This window comes from Rhinopithecus bieti, unplaced genomic scaffold (assembly GCF_001698545.2).
Source record: "Rhinopithecus bieti isolate Rb0 unplaced genomic scaffold, ASM169854v2 scaffold_38833, whole genome shotgun sequence".
Taxonomy (NCBI): Eukaryota; Metazoa; Chordata; class Mammalia; order Primates; family Cercopithecidae; genus Rhinopithecus; species Rhinopithecus bieti.
Window position 1 is genome coordinate 254,203 of NW_016816114.1, and position 18,703 is coordinate 272,905.

General features: G+C 43.8%; 1 protein-coding gene across 1 annotated transcript; it reads left to right on the forward strand.

Annotated features, from left to right (window-relative positions):
* Positions 1-8,350: 8,350 nt before the first annotated feature.
* On the forward strand, positions 8,351-12,387 carry GARIN3 (golgi associated RAB2 interactor family member 3). The gene is made up of 2 exons (XM_017854404.1): positions 8,351-9,088; positions 11,060-12,387. The coding sequence occupies exons 1-2, from the start codon at positions 8,471-8,473 to the stop codon at positions 12,269-12,271; spliced, it is 1,830 nt and encodes a 609-aa protein (XP_017709893.1). The 5' UTR covers positions 8,351-8,470; the 3' UTR covers positions 12,272-12,387.
* The last annotated feature ends 6,316 nt before the right edge of the window (positions 12,388-18,703 follow it).

Here is an 18,703-nt window from a genome sequence, read left to right on the forward strand (position 1 = left end):
CCCCTGGTATTTAACGACGACATCAGAGGTTTTGGTTTTCATTCCTTAGTTCTGGGTTGGTTTCACGCATGGGCAAGCTTGTCCTCCATGGCAGCAAAATGGCTGCTGGGCTGACATCTTATCAGTGGAGCTAGATCCTTTTCCTCATAGTTCCAGTAAAAGTCCCAGAATTTTGAATCATTGGCCTAACTCAGATGATATGCTCACATGTACCTCAATCATTAGAGCCAAGGCAATGGAATATTCAGTTGACCCATTCCAGGCCTGGATGCAATCCTGGATCTGGGAGTGGGGTGGAGTCAGCCCTATCCAGCCACATGGACCTACCCATCCACAGATGGGGGAGGGATGGTTCTCTGAGGAACACTAGAGTGTTTTCACTAGAGGAAGGGGAATGGCTGCTGCATCAGTGATAAATGATTGCTCTCTTACTGTTACCTAAAACCCATCTTCATTGCTTTATCTTTTGAAGTCCTACAACTCCAACCTTCTCTAGTCCGGGAGCTTGCCCTTTGGATAACTGCAGGGCCCTCTTGTGTCCAGGCCAAAGAGATCCTTCAATTGTCCTCTTTGGATGTGGCTGTGAAGCCCTTTAATTTCCCTGTGGTTCCCATCCAAACTTAATCAGGTTTATTAATATCCATTTAAGAGTCATACCCAGAATATTTTGGCACATATATAACTTATTTCTTCTGAAAACAACAACAACAACAACACCTTCTGTTTGCTAGAGCTATCAATTCTAAGGGTGAAAAATAGCATGAGCACAGAGAGGTATCTGTAAAAGATGTTTATTGCACTTTTTTTTTTCTCTCTCTTTTTGAGACGGAGTCTTGCTCTGTCACCAGGCTGGAGTGCAGTGGAACGATCTCGGCTCACTGCAACCTCCGCCTCCTGGGTTCAAGCGATTCTCCTGCCTCAGCCTCCCGAGTAGCTGGGATTACAGGCGTGTGCCATCACGCCCGGCTAATTTTTTGTATTTTTAGTAGAGATGGGGTTTCACCTTGTTAGCCAGGATGGTCTCAATCTCCTGACTTCATGATCTGCCCGACTCAGCCTCCCAAAGTGCTGGGATTACAGGGGTGAGCCACCACGCCTGGCTATTGCAGTATTCTTTTTGTAACGGAAAACACCTGTCTGTGCATCAAGGAGAGACAAGTAAAATAATCTATGGTGCATCCTTACAATGGAACACTACAAGGTTTTGGAAACAAATAATGTATATTCATAATGTATCAACCTAAAATACTTCAGGATATATTGTTAACATGGAAAAGGCGCAGAACAATATGTTTGGCTTGTATGTTTTACGTTTTGTTTTTACATACAAGTCATACATATTGTTCTGTACCTTTTCTAGGTGTATTTTATTTTTATATTAATGTATATTTAAGTGCACATGGTGATATCAGGAAGTTTGTATATCAAAATTCCAGCAAATAAAACTGGAAAGGTAAAGAAATGTTTTGCTTTTTAATTTACAAAATTTAAAAAATGATAAAATGGAAGGATTTTTTACTTTCCAATTTAAAATAAAAGAAAAATGATTTGTCAGAAATCATTGGTTTGATTTGTAGAAGACAATAATGACTGAAATGGCTAGTAAATTTAGAGTTAATTTTTTTGCAATAGATATATTTCTGATAACAAAAGTAAAGTATATTCTTGGTGGAAAAGCAGACCAGCAATTAAATAAAATTACATCTAATCTCACCCTTCAGAAATAATCAATGTTAATATTTATTTTACATTCTTCCAGTATTTTTTCAGAGTTAAATTTAATATTTACTTAGAATAATCATGTTATCCCAGCTCCTGGATCAGTTACCTCTTTCTACCTGTAGACAGTTTCTGTCCTTTTTTTTTTTTTGAGACAGAGTCTCCATCTGTCACTCAGGCTGGAGTGCAGCACCCAGGCTGGAGTGCAGTGGCGTGATCTCGGCTCACTGCAACCTCCGCCTCCCAGGTTCAAGCGATTATTGTGTCTCAGCCTCCAGATAGCTGGGATTACAGGTGCACACCACCACGCCCAGCTAATGTTTGTATTTTTATTAGAGGTGGCGTTTCACCATGTTGCCCTGGCTGGTCTCGAACTCCTGGCCTCAAGTGATCCATCCGCCTCGGCCTCCCAAAATGCTGGGATTACAGGCGTGAGCCACCGCGCCCGGCCTGATCTTTATTTTTATCTTAATGTTAAGTGTTTTATTGTGTGTGTGTGTCTGTGTGTGTGAATTTAGCTGCAAGTTTCTTCAATGTAACATTAAATTAATAATATGTAAACGGAGGCAGGACATCTCATGATTTGTAAAAAGAGCAAAACAGGGAGCCCAGACAGGGAAGTTGTCCTAAGCCTGTGTGAGCAGGGAAGGATTCCGCTTGGGAGTGGGGCCGAATACGCGGAGCAGGAAAGAAGCAAGACAGGAGTGGGGATGGGAGGGGAAGACAGAGGGCGCTAGCTGGATCATAATGTTGAGAAATAAAATTATTTTGATCCCCTGCCTGACTTCTTTTTTGTATGTATACCAGCTCATTTTCCTTTTCAACCCGAGGCAGAGAGGCAGGCTGATTTGCATACTGGTCCTCAGGGGAAGAGTTAGGTGACGGTCTTTTCTTTTAGGAGCCAGAAGGTAAGGCAGAAATCAGGTTGGCTTCCTGAAGTCCTAGGTGCCCCAGGCTGACCGCAGCTCAGCCCACGCCACCTCGGCTGAGCAGCATTGACATAAAAGTACTGTGGATTATATTTTAGGCCAGGGGATTTACCCAGCCAGTACATACTGTGTATGGTATGGAAATCTCCCCACCCTCATATCCTGCCTAGTTGGCAATGCTCCCCTGGGCTGCACACTCACTGAAAAGGCTATATATAGCTGTCTACTTCCCTTGCTTTTCAAAATCATAGATGAAGAATAAAAGTTATTGACTTGAAACCACTTCCCACAATGCACATTTAGACTTCAGCCACCTATAATCTTGTATGTCTACATATACGCAGTGCCTTGTATATACTGTTTTGTGTTACCACCCTTCACAGCTCTTCAACCTTAGGCTTATTTAAAATATATGCAAAACTATCCTTAGAATTGTGGTTCTGATCGTTTTTCTTCTTAAGAAACAATTATTGTTGGTTTTGAATATAGTGGTAAAGGGTATTAGAGTCACCATGCATTCAACTAATTTGTTATCACTCTACTGTTTATTTACTTGCCCTCCTATTTTCTTCTCTTTCTTCAGTGTGTGTTCTACCGGCTTGTAAGCTCTCTAAAATTTGGATTCTAGCTTACACATGCTCTACCACATTCCTCGTCAAGAAAAATTACCCAATACTTGTAAATAAAAATCAAGCAAAGCAGGCAATATGTATTTCTGATGTCATATTAAAGCCTTGTTTAACATGCCTGCCCGGGGATTATTTAATTATCTAAGAGAATGAAGGAAGACAATGGGATTGGATCCATAAGTCAAGACTGAAGTATTGCTATTTTCTTCAATAACTTTATTGAGATATGTTTAATTGACCATAAAATTTATCCATTGAAAGTGTATAGTTTGGTAATGTTTGGTATATATTCACAGAGTTGAACAGTCCTCTCAATTTAATTTTTAGAACATTTTCAACACCTTAAGAAGGCTTTCCACGACTGATGAAAGTCTCACTCTTTGAAGGGAATGTTCTAGAAATGAAGTCTCCATCTTGCTGCTTCCCTGAGACAGCAAGTTGACCCAAGATAGCTCCTGTTACCAGTTTCTTTCACACACACACACACACACACACACACACTCTCATACACACATTCACACACTTTAAATTTCTCACTAAAAAACATACGATGTACCGCATATGCTATTTTGCAACCTCCTTTTTTGTGTGTGTCCAGTATCCCAGGTCAAGCAACTTGCTTTTTCACTTGCTAATATTTATTGGAAATTGTTCGATTTCAGCACACCTAATAGTTGCCTCAAAGTATGTGTGGTGGCTGAGCACTTCTCATTACTCTCACTGCTATCGCGTACGTCTTACCCCAAATCATCTCTTGCAGGAGTTGCCCCATCTCTACTGCTGTCTTCCCTGCACTTCTACAATCTCTTTTTAGTATGGTGACCAGAATCATCTTCTATATTTATGGTTTGGATCATCCCCCGTTCAGAGCAAAGCCAAAGACCTCTCAGAGCACTATAAGGTCCATCCAACATGATCTGCTCATCCACCACCACCCCAGTTGCCTCTCAGCCTCATCTCCAACGACCTTTCTCCTCACTCTACTTTCATCACTGTAGCCTGCTTGGAGTTCCTTAAACATACCAGGCATGCCCTCATCTCAGGGTCTTGGCCCTTGCTGCTTCCTCTGACTGAGAAGTTCTTTCCGCATCTTCATGGCTTCCTCTCCAATCTACTTTATGTCTTCGCTCAAAGGTCACTTCTGGGCCCATCACAGTGGCTCACGCCTGTAATCCCTACACTTTGGAAGATCTGAGGTGGGAGGATTGCTTGAGGCCAGGAGTCTGAGACCAGCCTGGGCAACACAGCAAGACCCTGCCTCCACAGAAAATTTAAAAACTAACAGGGTATGGTGTTGTGCACCTGTAGTTCCAGCCACTTGGGAGGATGAGGCAGGAGGATCACTTGAGCCCAAGAATTTTGAGTCCGCAATGAGCTGTGATCACATCACTGCACTCTAGCCTGGGTGACACAGCGACACCCCATCTCTTAAACAACAATAACAACAACAACAACAACAACAAGAAAACCTTTCTCATTGAGCATTCTTTAACCACCACCTTCCCCTCCCCTACGCACACTCCCATCCTGCTTGCCTACTTTTCTGCAGCACTTACCAGCATTGGACATGCCATTTAATTTATTGGTTTATCATTGGGAACATATCAATGTTTTCCTGAACGTATCAAGAAAAAAATTGTTTACTCTCTGTATACAAGCTCCAGGAGACCAAGAATATTTGTCTATTTTGTCCATTGCTATATCTAAAAGAGATTCTGGCACAAAGTAGGCAATTAATCATATTAATGGAGTGAATGGATACATTTATGCTGCATTGCATTTATATGTTTGTGTCCTATTTGTCCTATTAGTGTCACCAGTCTAGTATAGTTTAACCATTGCCACATTTTGGGATGTCAGTATGCTTTTGGTCTTATATAACCTTGCTGAAATTGCTTGTAACTTCTTTTTTTGTTGTTGTTTTTGAGACAGGGTCTCACTTTGTCACCCAGGCTGGAGTGCAGTGGTGCAATCTTGGCTCACTGCAGCCTCCACCTCCCAGGCTCAAGCAGTCTTCCTGCTTCAGCTCCCCCAAGTAGCTGGGACTACAGGCGTGTGCCATCATGCCCAGCTAATTTTTTTTTTTTTTTTTTTTTTTAATTTTAGTAGAGATGGGATTTTGCCATGTTGGCCAGGCTGGTCTTGAGCTCCTGAGCTCAAGCAATCCTCCTGCCTTGGCCTCCCAAAATGCTGCAATTATAGGCGTGAGCCACCATGCCAATCTGCTTGTAATTTTCCTGAGCCTTCATTTTCCCTCTATAAAATAGATACCTGGCCTGGTGTGGTGGCTCACGCATGTAGTCTCAGCATTCTGGAATGTTGAGGTAGGCATTCCAGAATGCTGAGGTAGGCATCTCCACTTGAGGCCAGAAGTTAGAGACCAGCCTGGCCAACATGGCGAGACCCTGTCTCTACAAAAAAGCCAGGCACGTGGTGGCGCTGTGCTTCTGGTCCTAGGTACTGCTGAGGCTGAGGTGGGAGTTTCGCTTGAGCCTGGGAGGCGGAGGTTGCAGTGAGCTGAGATGGTGCCACTGCACTCCAGCCTGGGCTACAGAGCAAGATTCTGTCAAAAAAAAAAAAAAAAAGGTAACAGGGAGAGACCTACACTTTTAGTTTTTTAGAGACAGGATCTCACTCTGTTGCCCAGACTGGAGTGCAGTTGATAGAGCCACTGCTCAGTCATAGCTCACTGCTGCCTTGAACTCATGGGCTTATCCTCCTGACTCAGCCTCTTGAGTAGCTGGGACTACAGGCATGCCACCATGTATAGCTAATAATTTTTATTTTTTGTAGAGCTGAAGGTCTTGCTATGTTACCCAGATTGATCTCTCCCTCGTGGTCTCGAGTGATCCTCCTGCCTTGGCCTCCCAAAGTGCTGAGATTACAGATGTGAGCCAAGGCACCCAACCAGAATTAAAATGTTTAGAAGAATGTATCATGGCAACAGCATGCCTGGCTTGTAGTAGGTTCTCAATCATACAATTATAGTTTCTCTCATTATTAATTATTCATCAGAAATGACCGTATGAGAATAGTATATGGCTATGTCTATATACAGCTCCAACTTCTTATTTTTTAACATAATTGTGTTGACTTTTAGTTATGATTCAGTTATAATAGAATATATGCCACTTTGTTCTTTCTTTTTTTTCCCCAAAAAGTCATTCAATATCTTCAGAAGAAAAAATTTCAGCTTTTCAGAGATAGGAAACTTTATCTCTGCATTTCCACTTTCTAGGGGGTCACAAACAAAATACTTGCTCATTAAATTTTGTTGAATAAATAAATGGAAGAATGAATCTCAATGGGCACAAGTAAGTTTATATTTACTGCAAAGCTGCAATGTGCCAGGCACTGCAGTTGGCACTGGGGGATATAAGAAACAACATTTTGTGGTTGAAGTTCATTTCAAGACCTCCACATGGTAATCATTGAGTTTGGGGGAATGTATGTTTATTGCAGAAGTAATTCTCTAGCTGGGGGAGGGGGAATTTGGACTCTTCACCTTGTGCAAAGTAAAACAAAACAAAGCAAAAACTCCAGAAAGATGTCTTTGCCATCATTTCTCAGAAGAGCTTTAAAAAGAAACGGAACGTCAGTGGTTTATCAAATAGGCATCAAAAGTGAAGCAGCAGACATATCCGTGTGGGAAATCCTGTGGTGATTCAAGACCTCCAAGAATTCCTGTGGTTCCCTGTAAATCCCCACACATGTCGCTAACTACCAATGACACTCACTTTGATGCAGAATGAGATTCTCAGTGAGCTGTGCAGCTTGAGGAAGAGAAAAGGGTTGGACCTAGAATCCGGCTCTGGACTCTAACCTCAAGCAAGACAATCTTGAGCCTCAGTTTTCTCACTCTAAAATGATGTTTTAAAAGATAAACCTGCTTCTGGCTGGGCACGGTAGCTCACACCTATAATCCCAGCACTTTGAAAGGCTGAGGATGGATCACCAGAGTTCGGGAGTTCAAGATCAGCCTGGCTAACATGGTGAAAAACCCTTGACTCTACTAAAAATACAAAAATTGGCTGGGCGTGGTGGTGGGCACCTGTAATCCCAGCTACTTGGGAGTGTGAGGCAGGAGGATCGCTTGAACCTGGATGGCAGAGTTTGCAGTGAGCAGAGATTGAGCCACTGCACTCCAGCCTGTGGGACAAGAGTGAAACTTCATTAAAAAAAAAAAAAAAAACCGCTTCAAATGAGAGAATAGTTGAGAAAATCCTCCATATCCTGAAAATCACTGCCCAAATGGAACCCTGGCTCTTTAGTTCTGATGGAGAGCAGAAGTCCCTTGGGACCATTCGTTCAACAACTATTCCTGAGTGCCTGCTGGCACTGTGCCACCTACACACTGGGAACACAGAGATCAGCATCTAGACAGCACCCCTGCCCTTAGCAAGCACACCTTACATGCCCAGGATTTTATCCCCAGGAAGCAATTCAGCTGAAGCAAATTTTTTTTTTTTTTTTTTTTTTTTTTTTTTTTTGGAGACGGAGTTCGCTTTAGTGCCCTAGGCTGGGTGCAGGGCCGGATCCAGCTTCACTGCAAGCTCCGTCCTCACCGGGTTTACCATTCTCCTGCCTCAGCCTCGCCGAGTAGCTGGGTACTACAGGCGCCCGCCATCTCGACTCCGGCTAGTTTTTTGTGTTTTTTTAGTAGAGACGGGGTTTCACTGTGTTAGCCAGGATGGGTTCTCGATTCCTTGACCTCGTGATCTGCCCGTCTCGGCCTCCCCAAAGTGCTGGGATTACAGGCTTGAGCCACCGCGCCCGGCAGCAAAAACATTTTGGCAAGAAGATGATCCTTGAAGGGGTATCTATAACAACAGCAAAACTGGAAAGAACCCAGATATTTATAAAAGCAGAATGACTTCATAAATTATGCATCCCAGCATTTTGATTGAAAAAATTACCCAGCCTACCCACACCTACACCCCGGCAAGGTCAGCTTCACCCCTGTGGAGGCGTTGATTTGTTTTGCGGGGGAGGCTGGTGACCCTGACTTGAAGGGATAGTTGCATGGAGGCTAGGACAAAGGGGTGTGAGATGAGTACAGGTCACAAAGGACTGCAGAGGATAAATGTGGTGGTGCCAGGAGATTTAGGCAGAAGCCCTGTAGGGAGATGGGCAGTTACCTTCTCTCCCTCTCTCTCTCGGGGACTCTATTTGTGGCTGGTGGAGTTGTCTTAAATGAAGAGAACCGTGAGCAATGAATCTTGTTTACCTTATTACACAGCCCGCAGCTATTATTCAATGAGTGCGTTCAAAACCTCCATGGGGGACCTGCAGCGACAATTGTACAAGAGAGGAGAGTACGACATTTTCAAGTATGCACCAATGTTCGAGAGTAATTTTATTCAGATAAACAAAAAGGGAGAAGTGATTGATGTACACAACCGTGTCCGAATGGTGACAGTGGGCATCGTCTGCACCAGCCCCATCCTCCCACTTCCTGACGTCATGGTGCTGGCCCGACCAACTAAAGTCTGCGAAGAGCATGTCAGACAGGGCTGGTTTGCCAAGGGGAGAGGTCGCAGGCCCGTCAAGAATCTAGAGCTCACGAGACTGCTTCCCTTGAAGTTTGTGAAGATCTCCATCCACGATCGTGAGAAACAGCAGCTGCGCCTGAAACTCGCCACTGGCCGTACTTTTTATCTGCAGCTGTGTCCCTCTTCTGACACACGGGAAGATCTCTTTTGCTATTGGGAAAAACTTGTCTATCTCCTGAGGCCACCAGTAGAGAGTTACTGCAGTACCCCAACACTTCTAACTGGGGACACAGCACCCGAAGACAACAAAAGCCTAGTGGTAAGCCTCTCTAAGGCTCGAGAACACGGGGCAGGGTTCTTTGGGGGAGCGGTTCAAAGCCAGTCCTACAAAGCCTTTGGTGCTTTCTGAGGCCCACCTGGAAAAAGTATTGCATTTGCAAGGGCTCAGGACCAAATGAGCCACTACTAGGGGACTTACCATGCTGGGAGGTGGGAGGGCTTGTTCAAAGTGTCCCATAAGACTGAATTTCAGAGACCTTAGGTATCAGCTACTCCAGTCTTACATCCAGGGTTGAAATCCTTTCTACACCATCCTGATTGTCAGTCTTTTCTTGAACACTTATTACCCCAACCCAGGTGGTCTGATTTGCTGTGGAACTTTTCTTTATTTGTATAAATTTAAGGGGTGCAAGTGTAGTTTTTTTTTTTTTTCATGGATATCTTGTATACTGGTAAAGTCTGGGCTTTTAGTGTAACCATCATCTGAATAATATACATTGTACCCACTAAGTAATTTCTCATCCCGCACCCCTCCCACCCTTCTGAGTCTCCAACATGCAATTGGAGACTGTACAGTTTTTTGTGCATTTTTTTTTTGAGACAGAGTTTCACTCTTATTTCCCAGGCTGGAGTGCAATGGCATGAGCTTGGCTCAATGTAACCTCTGCCTCCCGGGTTCAAGAGATTCTCCTGCCTCAGCCTCTGAGTCTCTGAGTAGCTGGGATTACAGGCACCTGCCACCATGTCCAACTGATTTTTGTATTTATTTATTTATTTTATTTTATTTTTATTTTTTAGTAGCGATAAGGTTTCACCATGTTAGCCAGGCTGGTCTTGAACTCCTGACCTCAGGTGATCCACCTGCCTCAGCCTCCCAAAGTGCTGCGCAATATTTTTAACAATGAAGAAGTCTTTCTTCCATTTGAGTCACAGTCTGTCTCCCTGTAACTACCAGGCACTGATTTCTGTGTCAATCAGCACACCCTGCGTGTGTGTATGCACATGCACAATCTTAGTAGCCACCAAAATGTAAAGTGAGTGTATCCCTTGACTGTGCAATCCCACTTCTGGAAATTTGTCCTGCAGAATATGTAAAAATAAGTGTATAAAATACAATGTCCAAGGATGAGGAATTGTATCAGTACTTTCTCTGGTACTGGAATTGCTCAACCAAAATTGAGTGACCATTGAAGGGGTGGTGTAGATGGAACGTGGCAACAAATGAGAGCAAGACTTAGGCTTAGGCCGGGTGCAGTGGCTCATGCCTATAATCCCAGCACTTTGAGAGGCCGAGGAAGGCGGATCACCAGAGTTCAGGAGGTTAAGACCAGCCTGGTCAACATGGTGAAATCTCATCTCTACTAAATATACAAAAAAATTAGCCAGGCATGGTGTTGGGCGCCTGTTGTCCTAGGTACTCAAGAGGCAAAGGCAAGAGAATCCCTTGAACCTGGGAGGCGGAGGTTGCAGTGAGCCGAGATCGCGCCACTGCACTCCAGCCTGGGCGACAGAGTCTCAAAAACAAACAAACAAACAAAAAACTTAGACTTGATGATTTTAGAGATTCTCCTCCTTCTCCTTCTCCTTCTTCTTTTCTTTTTCTAAACAGTGTCTCACTCTCTTGCCTAGGCTGGAGTGCAGTAGAGTGGCATGATCTTGGCTCACTGCAGCCTCCGCCTTCTGAGTTCAAGCGATACTCCTACCCCAGCCTACTGAGTAGCTGGGATTACAGGCACGTGCCACCCTGTCCAGCTAATTTTTTGTATTTTTAGTAGAGTTGGGGTTTTGCTATGTTGGCAAGGCTGGCCTCAAGCGATCCTGGCCTCAAGCGATCTGCCTGCATCGGCCTCCCAAAGTGTTGGGATTACAGGTGTGAGCCACCATGCGCAACCTAGTTTCTTCTAATTATAAGCCTTTGAATTGTTCAGCTCCAGGATAAGAGAGGAGCAGAAAGTTCTGATCTCCCTTTCAGTCATCTCTATCTCATCTGTTTCTCTTCCCCTTGGTACAGGCTGCAGAGCTCCACAGAGAAGGGGATCAGAGTGAGACTGGGCTCCACAAGACTTGTGATGTATCTGCAGCCACCTCTTCTGCTTATGCTGGGGGAGAGGGAATCCAACACGCCTCCCACAGAACGGCTAGTGCAGCTTCTCTATCCCGGGGCACTCCAGGGACTGCTGAAGGAGCAGCAGCAAGGACAGCAGGTGGCATAGCAGTCGCAGGAACAGCAACAGGCCCTAGAACAGATGTGGCAATAGCAGGGGCAGCAACAAGTCCTGCAACAGGCGCTATGAGCATAGCAGCAACCAAATCTGCAGGCCCAGGCCAGGTGACCACAGCGCTGGCGGGAGCAGCCATCAAAAATCCAGGAGAAAACGAATCCAGCAAGTCCGTGGCAGGTGCTGCCAACATATCCTCAGATGGTATTAGCTTGGCCTTGGTGGGTGCTGCAAGCACCTCCTCGGCAGGTACTTCCACCTCGATGGCGGGGACCGCCAGTCTCTCCCAAGACAGCAGCTTGAGTGCGGCGTTTGCAGGCAGTATGACGACCCGCAAGTGTGCAGCAGAAAGAACTGAAGGGCCAGCCGTGGGGCCCCTCATCTCCACCTTGCAGAGCGAAGGCTACATGAGTGAGCGAGATGGAAGCCAGAAAGTTTCCCCGCCCAGTGCTGAAGCCTGGAATGAAAAAAAGGAAAGAAGAGAAAAGAAGGACAGACATCCCAGTAGGAAAAGTTCTCATCACCGCAAGGCAAGTGAAAGTCACCGCAGGACAGCTGGGGACAAGAATCAGAAACTGTCCTCCCGCCGGTCCGTATCTGGCCATAAAAACATGAGAGATGACAAAAAAGAAAAAGGGCACAGCAACGTGAGGGGCAAGCGACATGGCTCCTCTCGCAAGAGCTCCACCCACAGCTCCACCAAAAAGGAGTCGAGAACAACTCACGAACTGGGGAAGAACCGATCTGCATCTAGCACAGGAGCTTTACGTAGGAAAGCCAGTAAGATCGGCTCGTTTTTAAGGAGCCTCAGGGCCACTCCTGGTTCAAAAGCAAGGGTCACATCACACGACAGAGAGGTAGATATTGTGGCTAAGATGGTGGAGAAGCAAAACATAGAGGCCAAAGTGGAGAAAGCCCAGGGTGGCCAGGAGCTGGAGATGATCAGCGGCACTGTGACATCCGAGACCACGGAGACGATCATCTTCGAAACCAAATCCATTTAAAGAGGAGCCAGGGCTACAACTGCCCAGGGATCTGGGAAGTATCCCTAGAGGAGCCCATCCCAGCTTTCTTTACTGCAGCTCAAATAATAAAGGAAATCATACAACTCCAAAAGAAATACAATCTCCTGTTTGAATTTTTCTGCCCATAGCCTGCTGGTGACCTCACAGTGGCTTCTGTGATGGTGGCTACGCTACAGCCGGAGACCCCAGCCTCCAGGCAGGTAGAGCCCCACCACCCACCCAGGCTCAGCAGAGCCAATGTGAGTGTTCTGCTTTGCCTCAATTCCTTTCTTCTGTTGCTTCCCAGAGATTGTCAAAGCCACAGGTGAAGACCTGGGATGCACCACCGCCACCATGTCCCCACACCCATTCTCCTCTTTCCTCTGAATGCCCCTGAACATGGACCTTCAGTCCAGTCCTTAGCCTAAGCAGAGACAGGATTCACATTCCCTCAGGGGATATGCAGGGTAGGAAGGAGCAGTGCAGCAGTATTTGTAGGCAATTAGAATAGGAAATCTACTCATCTAGATCAGGAATTGGCAAAGTATGTTCTGAGGTCTAAATCTTGCCAGCTGTCTGGATTGGTAAATAAAGTTTTATTGGAACATAGCCACAGCCATTCCTTTGCATATTGTCTATGGCTGCTTTCACACTAAAAATGACAGCTCTGAGTAGTTGTAATGGAGACCATATGGCCCGCAGAATCTAAAATATTATCTGGGCCTTTAAGAAAATGTGTGCTGACTCTTGATCTAATCTTAACAAGTCTTCCTCCAAGGTGTAAACAGTGGAGAAATTCTCACATATGCTTACCAGTAGACAACTAGGAGAATGTTTACAGTAAAACAAGTTGTAATAGCAAAACCCTGGAAATTGCCCAAATGTTCCTCAAACAGGAGAGTTAATAAATTGTGGAATGGATTACAGTGCATAATCTACAATAGTGAAAATGAATGGCAGCTCTACATGTTAACATGAATAAATCTTTATTTTTTATCTTTTTGAGATAGAGTCTGGGTTTGTCACCCAGGCTGGAGTGCAGTGGGGTAATCTTGGTTTACTGCAACCTTGGCCACCCAGGCTCCAGCAATTCTCATGCCTCAGCCTCCTGAGTAGCTGGGATTATAGGCATCCACCACCATGCCCAGCTACATTTTTTGTATTTTTACTAGAGGCAAGGTTTTGCCATGTTGGCCAGGCTGGTCTTGAATTCCTGACCTCAAGCAATCCGCCCTCCTAGGCCTCCCAAAGTGCTGGGATCACAGGCGTGGGCCACCGTGCCCGGCTAGCATGGATAAATCTTACATAATGTGGGATACTAAAAGCAAATCACAAAAATATATATGATATAGTTCAATTTGTAGAAGAGCTCAAAAATAAGATTCAACAATGGGATATATATTTGCTAAACGTATAGAGAAAAACAAGCAAATGATAATCACAAAATTAAGGATAGTGACTATCTACAGGGTAAAGGGAGAGATGCCTGATATGGGAGGCACACACAAGGAGTTTCAACAGAATAGTGATTATTCTATTTCTTGAAGAAGACAGTGTATTCACAGGGTGTTGTTATTGTATCTTTAACATCTCTGAAATCAGGATTGTTTTTAAACCACTGTCAGCAAGGTGTCAACTGCATATCACTATCACTGCCTTAGAAATGCCCTAATCAATTTATTTCATCAATGTTTTCCTTTTTACACATACACACGAGAGATTTATGACAGAATATCTAAGACTGAAAGATATCTTTCAATAAGTATGAAATAAAAATTCTAAGTGACATAAAAAGTATTCAGAATACAGAACCATGGGAAAATGTTTAAATATATTAAGAAAAAAATAATCCAAAACGCTGTGTACTAACATGATGTAAATTATGTGTTTGTGTGCAAGTTAATTCCCAGAATAAAAACATCACACTACATTAGACATGGGATTATAAATTTTAAAAACCTTTATTGTAAAAAATTGTCTTTCCATTTTAAAAAACCTGTAAAATGAGTCAATGAAAACATTAAATTCTTAACACCAGATAATAAAAGTTGGGCTTGAGAAAAATGATTCTGGGAGCCATGTAAGTCCAGGAGGGGAGCACCTGCCCAGCCTTGCAAGTCTTTGCTCATTCTCTGCAGCAGCAGTACCTTGGAGGACAGAAGTTGGGTTTCCAGCAAAACTTAGGAACCTTTGCTGAACACCAAATATGTGTAGTCGAGATAGAGGAGGTGAGAAGCGACATATTCTGGGAGGAGTGGTGGTTTGTCAGTATCAGGGGAATCCCTTCTCAGTTGCTCTAGTGGGCGGCTGGAAAATCTCACCTTGTAATTTTTGATAAATACCATAGGGGCTGAGATTAAGATGCTCTGGGAGTTGACTCTTGAAACAGTGGGTACAGGTAGAAGGACAGAGGGAGAGGCACACGCTCAAAAGTCTGAGAGGGCCTTTGGGAAAACCACCTGAGAGTATGAAAGGTTGACGGGTGGGGTAGAGGAGAGAGATAAAAGGAAACTCATTTCAAAGCCTTTAGTCTGGAGTTCCAGATTTATAGCTATGCCAGAGTCTGAATTATCCTAGCTACAAATGGCTTAATTTCATAATTGTGTAGACTATGGTTTTATCTTTTGCTTTTCTTTTTTTTTTCTTTCTTTTTTTTTTTGAGACGGAGTCTCACTCTGTCGCCCAGGCTGGAGTGCAGTGGCCAGATCTCAGCTCACTGCAAGTTCCGCCTCCCGGGTTTATGCCATTCTCCTGCCTCAGCCTCCTGAGTAGCTGGGACTACAGGCGCCCGCCACCTCGCCCGGCTAGTTTTCTGTATTTTTTTAGTAGAGACGGGGTTTCACCGTGTTAGCCAGGATGGTCTCGATCTCCTGACCTTGTGATCCGCCCGTCTCAGCCTCCCAAAGTGCTGGGATTACAGGCTTGAGCCACCGCACCCGGCCTTGCCTTTCTTCTAGTCTTGTTTTATGCACCCTCCCCTGCCTGAAGGGTTTCTTCAGCATGAATATAGTTTATCCACCCAAACGCAATTTAAGTAAACTAGAGATGGGGACTTGCCCACCACAACGTGCTGTACCATGCACTGTCTCTGCATTTCCTTTTCTATCTTGATACTTCATCAGAGATAGATGCATAAATACCTACGTATTTCAAAGCAACAGGCCTCTTCCTCAGAGGGAGTTATCAATTGGGGCATCAAGTCAATATCCCTATCAGATAAAAGCCAGTACTTTTAACAGCAATATTTGTCACCATGGTAACAATTCTGCTGCTGCAAGTGCAATGAGACAGTGGATGGTTGATTACTAACCAATGTTCCAAACTTAAAGTCTGGCATTACACACGTAAGTACAAAGATGACAAAGCGATATTTTGCCAAAAGCAGTATAAGATCACTCATGCAGTTGTCATGTTAGGGTGGAGTCTTTCAAGCAGAGGAAACCGGTCTGTGGTGAGAAGAAGCAAGGTGCCTCAAAATGTTGAAGGCAGACCATCATGGCTGGCAGGGCAAGAATGGAAGGCGAGATGCTAGAGGGAGCAGCAGGAGACAGACTGTGCAAGGCTTTGAGGTTCGTGTATGCAACTTTAACTTCTGTCCTTAGTAATGAGAAGCCACTGAAACATTTTAAGTTGAGGAGTGACTTGATCACATTTACACTTTGTAAAGGTCGCTGTAGTTGCTGTGAGAAAAAATATTTGGGAAGGTAGTTGTTAATATGTGACCGTATGCAATTTCTGCCTTTTGCTGCAGGATCTGTAAAATGAGATTAGAGCAGATGTTTTGAAAGACACGCTCCCATTAGAAATATCCATGTGATGGCTGGGCTCTGTGGCTCATGCCTGTAATCCCAGCACTTTGGGAGGCCGAGGCTGGCGGATCACCTGAGGTAAGGAGTTCGAGACCAGCCTGGCCAACATGGTGAAACACTGTCTCTACTAACAATACAAAAATTAGCCAGGCATGGTGGTGCGTGCCTGTAATCCCACCTACTCAGGAAGCTGAGGCAGGAGAATCCCTTGAACCTGGGAGGTGGAGGTTGCTGTGAGCCAAGATCCGCCATTGCACTCCAACCTGGGTGACAGAGTGATACTCTGTCTCAAAGAGGAAAAAAAAAGAAATATTCATGTGGGGTATACGTGGTGATGCACTATCCAGACCCTCCTTCAGTGAAGGACTTGTGTCCTCAGTTGCTGAGAGTGCTGCCCACAGACAACTTTCAGCTGGCAGTGAGTTTGGAAATTGTGCCAGTTGCAGAGATCTCTTTCACCCAATGTGATGCTGTTTCCAGAGCCCACATCAAGAACTGTGTGATGTAGAGTATGAAGGTCTGGCTGTCAGCCCAACACAGACCAAGTCTGAAGGGCTATTCTAGTTCCAAAGCTTCCTGAGGGGCCTGCATCAAAATTCACCTTCCTTCCCTGTGTACTCCTGCTTCCACCCTTTTCCCTTCCACAGGTGCTGGTCCTAAGGGCGCTCCTTAATAAACATCCTTCCCACAAAACTGTCTCAAAATCTGCTTCACAGAGAACACAACTTGCAACATTATGTCAGTGTAATGCATTGGGGTCACCTCCTTGTGACTTCACTAATGTTATGAAAAGTGTTGATGACAGCCAGGAAGGATATAACGTAGCATATACAATTTTGAATTTAAATAATTTTAAAACCAAGTATATTTGCTTACTGCCAAATTAATGGGTCTATTTTAGAAAATTCAAAACATGTAGACATAAAAAAGGAAACAAGTATTTTATTGATTACTTTGGTAATTCACTTCTTACCGCTTCCAGAGAGATGCAGTAGATGTGTTTTTTCTCTGTTCTTCCTGATCAGTACAACTAAAGATCTTGAACATTACACATAAAACAAACAGCAGAAGACTTGAAAAGTGGAAAGAAAGCTAGGAACCTCAGGAACTGAGGAACAACATCGTGGTTATTTCCCTGGGTTTTTTTGTTTGGTTGGTTAATTTTTGCCTCATATATTCCAGAACCTAGAGGTGAAGAAGCTGGAACCACCTACGCCAAAATAATCCCAACAAAAATATGACCAGGAGAAAATAAATAAATAAATAAATAAAAGACCAGGAAAGGGGCAGCCAAGGAAAGCAGAAAACTTTTACACAATTACAAGTCTACTTCAGCGAAACATCACAGAAAAAAGAAAAAGAAAAAGAAAAAAAAACCTGTGGCCCCACCCTCACCCATGACAGCAAAGGCCGAGTGGAGCTGAGATTAACATCTAACGTCCTCAGGAGGCTGTAATGAGGCCTCCTATATCCCAAGTGTGTGGTATCAGAGAATGCCAAGGAAGGAGCTTGGACTTTGACTTTCACTCCTGATAGCTGGTGATGAAGGTCTTCCCTCCTCTTCCCTATGCTAGTGGTGTCCATGTGGGGAGCTGGAACTCCCACCCTTGCCCAGTAGGAATGGGAAGTCCACCCTGGGGGCCAAGTAGGGAACCTGAACTGCTATAGAAGTAACAAGGTGATGCCCCCTCCCCATCTCCTACTGGAATAGATCAGAAGAAGTCCATTAAAAGTAAGTTTAAATAAGATTCAGAGTCTTCTAATGAATAAATGTCCAGACTTCAACCAAAAATCACTAGTCATACCAAAAAATAGGAAAATTCAAAATGGAATGAAAAGAGACAGCCTATAGGAAACAACATCAAAATGACAGAGATGTTAAGTTAATATCATAAAAACTTTAAGGCATCCATGAAAAGGGAGTTAGGAATGTTCTTGGAACAAATGAAAGAAATAGAAATGCTCAGCAGAGAATAAGAAAACTTCAACAAAGAAAAGATGAAAAGAAGAACCAAATGAAAATTTTAGAACTAAAACTATAATAGCTGAAGAAAAAAAAAAAAAAAAAGAAAATAGTTGAAAATAAAACTATAATAGCTGAAGAAAAAAGAAAAAAGAAAATAGCTGAAGAAAATTTTAGAACTAAAACTATAATAGCTGAAGAAAAAAGTGGTTGGGCTGAACTGCAGAATGGAGGAGAAGACAAAAAAATCAGTGAACTGAAAGACAATAACAGAAACTACCCAATCTAAACAACATAGAGAATAGTGATTAGAAGAAAAATAAAGCCTCAAGGCCTTGTGGGACTATAACAAAAGGTCTAACTTTGTGTCACTGAAATCCTAGAAAGAGCGAAGAAGGGGTAAGGCTGAAGAAATAATGATTGAAAGCCCTCAAATTTAGCAAAAGACATAAATCTACAGATTGAAGAAGCTGAGATAACACCAAATAGGGTGAACTCAGAGAAATCCATGCTAAGACAAAGCACAATTAAAGACTGAAAACAAACAAACAAAAAATGTTGCCAAGGTAGGAAGATCACTTGAGCTCAGGAGTTTGAGAACAGCCTGGGCAACATAGGGAGAACACGTTTCTACATTTTTTTTTTTTTTTTTTTTTTTTA

What these genes read in the sequence shown, in the direction of transcription:
- GARIN3 (XM_017854404.1), top strand. Translation starts at nt 8,471, where the DNA reads ATGAAGAGAACCGTGAGCAATGAATCTTGTTTACCTTATTACACAGCC. An exon ending in AAGACAACAAAAGCCTAGTG is followed by an intron (nt 9,089 to 11,059) that starts GTAAGCCTCTCT and finishes CCCTTGGTACAG; the next exon opens with GCTGCAGAGCTCCACAGAGA.